Source organism: Acipenser ruthenus, unplaced genomic scaffold, assembly GCF_902713425.1.
Source record: "Acipenser ruthenus unplaced genomic scaffold, fAciRut3.2 maternal haplotype, whole genome shotgun sequence".
Lineage (NCBI taxonomy): Eukaryota > Metazoa > Chordata > Actinopteri > Acipenseriformes > Acipenseridae > Acipenser > Acipenser ruthenus.
The window spans coordinates 95,001-104,486 of NW_026708190.1; the positions used below are offsets into that span (position 1 = coordinate 95,001).

General features: G+C 50.1%; 1 protein-coding gene across 2 annotated transcripts in view; it reads left to right on the top strand.

Moving 5' to 3' along the window:
• LOC117432328 (synaptotagmin-7) overlaps window positions 1–9,480 on the top strand; it is a 54,719-nt gene extending 45,239 nt beyond the window's left edge. The window contains exons 6-12 of one of the 2 annotated variants that reach the window (XM_059020233.1): window positions 363–485; window positions 2,253–2,364; window positions 4,126–4,396; window positions 4,738–4,907; window positions 5,973–6,087; window positions 6,731–6,930; window positions 8,000–9,480. In XM_059020233.1, the coding sequence (XP_058876216.1) occupies window positions 363–485; window positions 2,253–2,364; window positions 4,126–4,396; window positions 4,738–4,907; window positions 5,973–6,087; window positions 6,731–6,930; window positions 8,000–8,104 (1,096 nt within the window). In that variant the 3' untranslated portion in view covers window positions 8,105–9,480. The remainder of the gene's footprint in view (window positions 1–362; window positions 486–2,252; window positions 2,365–4,125; window positions 4,397–4,737; window positions 4,908–5,972; window positions 6,088–6,730; window positions 6,931–7,999) is intronic. The other variant, XM_059020234.1, reaches the window with a different exon arrangement.
• The last annotated feature ends 6 nt before the right edge of the window (window positions 9,481–9,486 follow it).

Consider the following 9,486-nt stretch of genomic DNA (forward strand, 5'->3'; position numbering starts at 1 on the left):
TCTCCTCCTCTCAACTCCTCATCTCCTCTCCCCTCCTCTCCTCCACTCTCCTCTCCCCTCCCCTCCCCTCCCCTCCTCTCCTCTCCCCTCCCCTCCTCTCCTCTCCCCTCCCCTCCTCTACCCTCATCTCTTCCCCTCTCCTCATCTCCTCTCCTCTCCCCTCTTCTCCTCCTCTCCCCTCCTCATCTCCTCTCTCCTCTCCTCTCCCCCTCCTCGTCTCCTCTCCACTCCGCTCCCCTCCTCATCTCCTCTCCTCTCCCCTCCCCTCCTCATCTCCTCTCCCCTCCCCTCCCTTCCCCTCCTCACCCCTCCCCTCCTCCTCTACCTCTCCCTGTCCCACTCTCTCGGTGCGTTCCCTCCAGAGAAGGCCGTATGGTGGTTCTGTCGCTGGTTATGGGTATCTCAGAGCAGGATGATTTTGCCAACATCCCGGACCTGCAGACTGGACCGGGTCAGCACAATCAGAACACCCCCTCGGACAAGAGGTACGGGCAAGCGCGGGGGCAGGGCACAGGAGAGGTATGGGAAAGCGCTGGGCTGCAGTGTGGAGGGCAGTGGGTTTGAGTAGCTCAGTGGTTAGAGTGCTGGGCTGGGATGCAGTGTGGAGGGAAGCAGGTTTGAGGAGCTCAGTGGTTAGAGTGCTGGGCTGGGCTGCAGTGTGGAGGGAAGTGGGTTTGAGGAGCTCAGTGGTTAGAGTGCTGGGCTGGGCTGCAGTGTGGATGGAAGTGGGTTTGAGGAGCTCAGTGGTTAGAGTGCTGGGCTGGGATGCAGTGTGGAGGGAAGCGGGTTTGAGTAGCTCAGTGGTTAGAGTGCTGGGCTGGGCTGCAGTGTGGAGGGAAGCGGGTTTGAGTGGTTAGAGTGCTGTGCTGGGAATGGCTGATTAATCCACTAGCAGAGCAGTTTGAGCTACAGCTTCAGGTTTCAGGAAAGGTTCCTGGCAAAACCTGGACTAGCTCTGCAAGGGGAGTCTTATTAACATCATTACTGCGCTCACAGAATGAAGGTAAAACCTGGACTGGCTCTGCAAGGGGAGTCTTATTAACATCATTACTGAGCTCACATTATTAGAATCTGAAGATATTATGAAGCGATCCTGTAATAGCTTGTGAGTTTATTGGCTGTGCTTTGAGAAGGGGGAGGGGGGGCACGCTTTAGGAAGTGCTCTTGTGTTGTCTGACTTAATCTGTTTGTCTCCTTTTGTTTCCAGCATTCTCCCCCCACTGTTCCCCTCTCCCTCGCTCTGTGTCTGTGTTGGTGTCTGTTCACTCTTTCTGGGGCTCTCCTCTTTCTCTGCAATGATTTGCTTGCTTTACTTGCCTTGTAATTAACTAATCTCTCCCTCTCTCTCTCTCTCCCTCTCTCCCTCCCTCTCTCTCTCTCTGATTTATAGTTTTGTAGTTTTTTGATAACTAATGTCTTCATCCTGTTTTTCTTCTTTATTATATTTTTTGTTTAACTGATGTAAATCCTCTTCTTCCTTTTCCAGGCTGCAGTCTCTGCTCTTGTCGTCACTTCCAGCGGTCTTTTGCAGCTCAGTGAACTAATGTTAATCTCTCTCTCTCTCTCTCTCTCTCTCTCTCTCTCTCTCTCTCTCTCTCTCTCTCTCTCTCTCTCTCTCGCTATGTTCAGTGCCTCAAAGCTCACCATCCTGTTGTACCATGCAATGTGCCTTTCCACACTCCCTCTGCAGTCCGTCCGTCTGTCTGTACATCCGTCAGAAAGCCTTCCCTACCCCCTCTCTTTCCCCGGTGGGCTTGTTGACCTGCAGGGTCCTGGGACCACAAACAATGACACATGCATGTCTCAATATTTAAAAAAGGTTAGATCCAGATGAACAGTGGCCATGCGTACTAATCTGTAAGGTAGAGCATGTGATCAGGACTGCACAACTGAATCTGGAGCTGTGAAGGTAAGTGTGAGCTGTCAGCAATCTCCACGGGACAGCCCAGTGCGCACACGCACACACACACACACACACGCACACACCCTTTCCATGACTCATTAAAGCAGCTGTTTGCACCTCCATCACCGCAGTTGCCTGTAGTGCCCCCTGCTGGGAGACGCTCACAAGCACAGCAGTGGCAGTATGAGATGGTGGGGGTGTGCTGTTCCGGGGGGGGGGGGGGGGGGTGTCCTAGAACACTAGCCTTTGACCTGGGACCCCCGGAGACGTGTGTGCAATCTCAGCTGTGGGCATCGTTAATCCCAGGTGTGTGGGGATAATTCATGACTCTGCTTCGTCTCTCCTGCAGGTTACCCGGGGGGAACAGCACCACGGTGCAGGGGCAGCTCCCCCACGATGAGGCAGAGCCACACTCCTCCGTCTCCGACCTCGCCAACTCCCTGACCAGCGAGATGCTCATGGTAGGAACCTCTCTTTCTCAAAAGCATCAGCATGGGAACGTGGAATGAAGCTCAGGGGAAGCTTGGTAAAGTGGAATGAAGCTCAGGGGAAGCTTGGTAAAGTGGAATGAATCTCAGGGGAAGCTTGGTAAAGTGGAATGAAGCTCAGGGGAAGCTTGGTAAAGTGGAATGAAGCTCAGGGGAAGCTTGGTAAAGTGGAATGAATCTCAGGGGAAGCTTGGTAAAGTGGAATGAAGCTCAGGGGAAGCTTGGTAAAGTGGAATGAAGCTCAGGGGAAGCTTGGTAAAGTGGAATGAAGCTCAGGGGAAGCTTGGTAAAGTGGAATGAAGCTCAGGGGAAGCTTGGTAAAGTGGAATGAAGCTCAGGGGAAGCTTGGTAAAGTGGAATGAAGCTCAGGGGAAGCTTGGTAAAGTGGAATGAAGCTCAGGGGAAGCTTGGTAAAGTGGAATGAAGCTCAGGGGAAGCTTGGTAACGTGGAATGAAGCTCAGGGGAAGCTTCAAATCCTCTATCATCCTGCTGTGGTTTAAACGCTTCAAATCCTCTATCATCGACATTCTGACCTCTGTGTAGAAATGAGCTCCTCATTAGTGCTATCACTTCTCAATCTGTGTGTGCGCAAATGGTCTGGATTAGGATCATCCATTTATATATATATGTATACACCAGATTTAATTATATTGTGAAATATATTAGCCGTTGATCAGGAACCTGTTTATTCGTCTAGAATCGCTGTGAATGTGAGGGTGTGAAATTACCACAATGTGACGTCTTCCATTTCCCTGTGTGCCTGTTACAAAAATAAAACACAGACTCCCTGTGCATGCAGGAGTGTGAACTCCTTATATATAGATATGTATAGAGAGAGAGAGAGTGCAGACAATTGAAACACAGCACACAGCGCTCTCTGTGCACGGAGAATCCAGATGCTCACGATCACGAGAAGCACTTCAAGAAGAAGAGCAGCCATGAGAAGCTGTTTTAATAATCAGCCTTCTTCAGATAGCAGCAGGGTAGTAATATCTGGGCAGACCTGGGGCTGTTTAAATATGAGAGTTTCTGTGTTCAGTCTGCCTGGCTGTTTGTACCATGCTGTCTGTAGCTAATTATTACAACAGTGACTTTATCACTTTATCAGTGACTGTTCTCCATTATATATATATATATATATATATATATATATATATATATATATATATATATATAAAATAGATGGGCTTCAGTGAGTTACAGGAAAATAATTATTTTTCTGTGACGTCATAAATTATGAGTTTCTAAACTGTAACAGAAACCTGAGATGGAATTGTTTTCCTGTAACTCACTGAAGCCCATCTATTATTTTTTATAATGCACGGATACCCTTGTGATGCTGATATTAAAGAAGACGAGGTTCAGCAGTACAGCTGGGTTGTTTTAAACGTCGTGTTTCAGGGCTGTACAGACATTCTGTGTCGTTATCCGTTAGTGCTTCAGCTTTATTTGGATGATTTGCCTTTACCTTGTTTTAATTTCCTGTTCCTCTCCAGTTTCTCTGGAGATACGAATGTACCATCTTGACATCTTTTTTTATGTATTCTCATTTTGTTGATCATTAATGAACATTTCTGTACTGTAGGTGTTGTCAAGTGATTGGAAACAAGACATTTTGTGTTTGAATTGAAACTGATGGTCTCAAGGAGTCCAATGGATCAAAGTTCAAGTATATTTTCCTGTAGAGGAATTATCACTACCCCCGCTCCCCTCCCTCTCCCTCTCCCCCCCAGCTCTCCCCAGGCTCGGAGGATGACAATGGGCACGAGGGTCCCGGCAGGGAGAAGCTGGGTCGGATCCAGTTCAGCGTTGGCTACAACTTCCAGGATTCGACGCTCACGGTGAAGATCCTGAAGGGGCAAGAGCTGCCGGCCAAGGACTTCAGCGGCACCAGCGACCCCTTTGTCAAGATCTACCTGCTGCCAGACAAGAAGAACAAGCTGGAGACCAAAGTGAAGAGGAAGAACCTCAACCCACACTGGAATGAGACCTTCCTGTTCGAGGGTGAGGGGGAGAGGGGGGAGGGGGGGAGAGGGGATAGGGAGGGGGAGGGGAACTGGAGAACAAGGTGAAGAGGAGGAACCTCAACCCACACTGGAACGAGACCTTTCTGTTCGAGGGTGAGGGGGAGAGGGGGAGAGGAGAGAGGGGGAGGGGGGGAACTGGAGACCAAGGGAAAGAACCTTGGCTCACACTGGAATGAGACCTTCCTGTTCAAGAGAATGAACCCATCCAGAGTGACGGAAATATTGTGACTCATGTAGATAAAATCTGGATTCAGTCTTTGAAATTCTGTCTTCATGGCCTCTGTCCTCTGTCTCCCTTCTTTCGTCTCCTCTCTCCAGGGTTCCCCTATGAGAAGGTGGTGCAGCGGACCCTGTACTTGCAGGTTCTGGATTATGACCGGTTCAGTCGGAACGACCCAATCGGGGAGGTGTCCATCCCGCTCAACAAGGTGGACCTGGCACACATGCAGACCTTCTGGAAGGAGCTGAAGCCCTGCATTGACGGCAGTGTAAGAGACTGGAGTCCATCTCGCATCTCGCATCCAATCCTTCATTCAAAACCCATGACAGAGTGACCGGACGAGACTGGAGTCCCTCTCGCATCCAATCCTTCATTCAAACCCATGACAGAGTGACCGGACGAGACTGGAGTCCCTCTCGCATCCAATCCTTCATTCAAACCCATGACAGAGTGACCGGACGAGGCTGGAGTCCCTCTCGCATCCAATCCTTCATTCAAACCCATGACAGAGTGACCGGACGAGACTGGAGTCCCTCTCGCATCCAATCCTTCATTCAAACCCATGACAGAGTGACCGGACGAGGCTGGAGTCCCTCTCGCATCCAATCCTTCATTCAAACCCATGACAGAGTGACCGGACGAGACTGGGGTCCCTCTCGCATCCAATCCTTCATTCAAACCCATGACAGAGTGACCGGACTAGGTGTGCTGTTCCAGAGGCATTCTCTCACTTCTGTTTCATTTAGGGTTAAAAGCAGCTTTTCATTTACAGAATCTTTGTCTTGAAAAGTAAGTGAAACACCAAGTTTTGGACCTGAATTCCACTGCTGTTTAAGAAGGACTTTGTGAAGCCACGTCTCTAACAGCGTGTGTGTGTGAAGTCAATATGTTTAGGACGCATGGTAAAGCATATTAAAAACAGGGTTGTGGAAGCAACTAGAATCATGCTATTAATGATCCTGTTTATTACCGTAATACAGAAACACACACTTATTGCAAATATTCCTCTAGACGCGATATAATGGCCATCTAGCTTACAGTTAGAAGAAATATGTGATGAAACGAGCTGGACTGGTGGCCCTGCTTTCAGGGCCTGTGACTGTCCTGAATAGCCACTGAATCTATCAGACAGTATGCCAAGCTATCAGCCTTGTACTGTTCCATCTACCACGTAAACAGCCTCTAAGACCAGACCAGTGCCTTCATAGCCCTGATACAAACATAGAGTTAACCCTTGAGCATGGCAAACCAGGGTGCACGGTGGTGAACGGTGTCTGACCATGGGAAAGGATGCAGAGGCCCTGTAAATCGAAGGTGTGTGTGTGTGTTGCAGGGGAGTCGAGGGGAGCTGCTGCTGTCTCTCTGCTACAACCCCACAGCCAACACCATCACTGTGAACATCATCAAAGCCCGCAACCTCAAAGCCATGGACATCGGGGGCACCTCAGGTAGGAGGAGCCCAGGGACTGGGAGGGACTGGGAAATCTCGGGGTCAGCGCTGAGGGACTGGGAAGTCTAGGGGTCAGCACTGAGGGACTGGGAAGTCTAGGGGTCAGCGCTGAGGGACTGGGAAATCTCGGGGTCAGCACTGAGGGACTGGGAAGTCTAGGGGTCAGCGCTGAGGGACTGGGAAATCTCGGGGTCAGCACTGAGGGACTGGGAAGTCTAGGGGTCAGCACTGAGGGACTGGGAAGTCTAGGGGTCAGCACTGAGGGACTGGGAAATCTCGGGGTCAGCACTGAGGGACTGGGAAGTCTAGGGGTCAGCGCTGAGGGACTGGGAAATCTCGGGGTCAGCACTGAGGGACTGGGAAGTCTAGGGGTCAGCACTGAGGGACTGGGAAATCTCGGGGTCAGCACTGAGGGACTGGGAAGTCTAGGGGTCAGCGCTGAGGGACTGGGAAATCTCGGGGTCAGCACTGAGGGACTGGGAAATCTCGGGGTCAGCACTGAGGGACTGGGAAGTCTAGGGGTCAGCACTGAGGGACTGGGAAGTCTAGGGGTCAGCGCTGAGGGACTGGGAGGGAGGGAGGCAGTGTGGTCTAGTGGTTAGAGCTGTTCTGACGTGTTCCTGTGTGTGTCCCTGTGTCAGACCCCTATGTGAAGTTGTGGCTGATGCACAAGGACAAGCGTGTTGAGAAGAAGAAGACGGTGGTGATGAAGTGCTGCCTCAACCCCGTCTTCAACGAGTCCTTCCCCTTCGAAATCCCCACCGAGCGACTCCGAGAGACAACCATCATCATCACCGTGATGGACAAGGACAGACTGAGCCGCAACGATGTCATCGGCAAGGTGAGAGGGGGCGGGGACACACCGACACAGACACACACACACCGACACACCGACACACACAGACCGACACACACACCAACACAGAGACACACACACACACACACACACACACACACAGAGACACACCGACACACACACACACACACCAACACAGAGACACACCGACACACACACAGACACACCAACACACACACAGAGACACACTGACACACACACACACACAGTGACCTGGGGGGGCAGAGTCACAACAGCAGCACTGTGCACTGCAACACATCCAGGCACACAGGAACTCGCATACACAGCAGCACTGTGCACTGGTTTTATCAGAGGCTCGGCTCTCTGTGTGTTTCTGTTTTATCAGAGTCTCGGCTCTCTGTGTGTTTCTGGTTTATCAGAGTCTTGGCTCTCTGTGTGTTTCTGTTTTATCAGAGTCTCGGCTCTCTGTGTGTTTCTGGTTTATCAGAGTCTTGGCTCTCTGTGTGTTTCTGTTTTATCAGAGTCTCGGCTCTCTGTGTGTTTTTGGTTTTATCAGAGGCTCGGCTCTCTATGTGTTTCTGGTTTATCAGAGGCTCGGCTCTCTGTGTGTTTCTGTTTTATCAGAGTCTCGGCTCTCTGTGTGTTTCTGTTTTATCAGAGTCTCGGCTCTCTGTGTGTTTCTGTTTTATCAGAGGCTCGGCTCTCTGTGTGTTTCTGGTTTATCAGAGGCTCGGCTCTCTATGTGTTTCTGGTTTATCAGAGGCTCGGCTCTCTGTGTGTTTCTGGTTTATCAGAGGCTCGGCTCTCTGTGTGTTTCTATTTTATCAGAGTCTCGGCTCTCTGTGTGTTTCTGTTTTATCAGAGTCTCGGCTCTCTGTGTGTTTCTGTTTTATCAGAGGCTCGGCTCTCTGTGTGTTTCTGATTTATCAGAGGCTCGGCTCTCTGTGTGTTTCTGTGTTATCAGAGTCTCGGCTCTCTGTGTGTTTCTGGGTTTATCAGAGTCTTGGCTCTCTGTGTGTTTCTGTTTTATCAGAGGCTCGGCTCTCTGTGTGTTTCTGGGTTTATCAGAGTCTCGGCTCTCTGTGTGTTTCAGATCTACCTGTCGTGGAAGAGTGGCCCGGGGGAGGTAAAGCACTGGAAGGACATGATAGGCCGGCCTCGCCAGGCTGTGGCTCAGTGGCACCAGCTAAAAGCCTGAGACGTCCCCCCCCGTCCCCCCTGTCCCCCCGTTCCCCATCCCTGTCCGTCACGACCACGAGAAAACCACAAAGACAAAGAACGCTGGACACTCAACGCAATCAAGACGTGGGGCGGGGGGCTCGTTGTCATGGCAACTCTCTAAACGGGTACAACTTAAGCCATCTGTCAATAAATAAATCAATCAATAGATGAGCGAGTCCCGGGGGAGAGACTCCGGGGCCCAGAACTGCCATCGCAGATCCTTTAAAAAAACACAAAAGACACTGAATTGAACTGAACTGAGTGGCTGTCCAGCACTGGCACAAACCCATCAATCCACTGTGTAATAAACATCTTGTCTGTATCTCTAGTGTGTGTGTGTGTGTGAAGTGCTGTAGCTCACGTTTCAGAGAACAATTCCACATAAGAAGACAGCTGGTGCATCCCATCTTACAAAAACAATGTATTAACAAAGCTGCAATGTGTTCTTCCAGCCTGAGGGGGGCACTGTCTGTAAAGCCACTCTCCCTGGAGGCTTGTGGTTCCTGCAGCTTCAAGAACGCTGACAATGACAACAGCAACCATCATATCTCTAATACTAGTAAGATTAACATGGACACCTCTCATAAAAGAGTTGCTAGCAGGGTGTGTGCTGAGGAGGGTGCTGGGCTCATCTTCACTGTGCGTGTCGGTGTGTGTGTGTGTGTGTGTGTGCGTTCCATGTGTAAGGGTAGTACCAGTACCCCATGGGGGTGCTTTCTCTCTCTCACCACACCTGCTGTCTTGTCTTTTAAAAGACAAGATGCAAATGTTTATTTATTAATAATAATAATAATAATAATAATAATAATAATAATAATAATAATAATAATAATAACTGTTAAAGGGAAGGGTGTTGATAAAGGCTTGGTCTGAACTGGGAGCACACAGAGTGGGAGTTCTCTCAGGGCGGGCGCAGTATAAATTCAGCCTGTTCTCTGTCCATTATTTTGGTTGACTTCATCTTTATAACCATTGTTTCGAGTCTTTCCTCGATGTCAGCTTGCGTCTGTGACGGGCCGTGCTTCTGTGACGGGCGTGCGTCTGTGACGGGCCGTGCTTCTGTGACGGGCGTGCGTCTGTGACGGGCGTGCGTCTGTGACGGGCCGTGCGTCTGTGCCCGGAGTGGCCCCTCTATGCTTGTGTAGCCTCGAGACTGTTCTCTCCCAGAGAACCAACCAAGACCTTTACATTGTTTTCAGGGCTCAATTTTTACTGTGGGCTTGTGTGTTTTACTGTGAGTTCATGCGTTTGGGTGCTTGGTGTGTGTGTTTTACTGTGGGTTCGTGTTTTTTTTCTTACGAGAAGAGAAAACAAGTTTTGAGTTTTTCCTGATTTCCTGTCCAGGTTGTTTCAGTATTT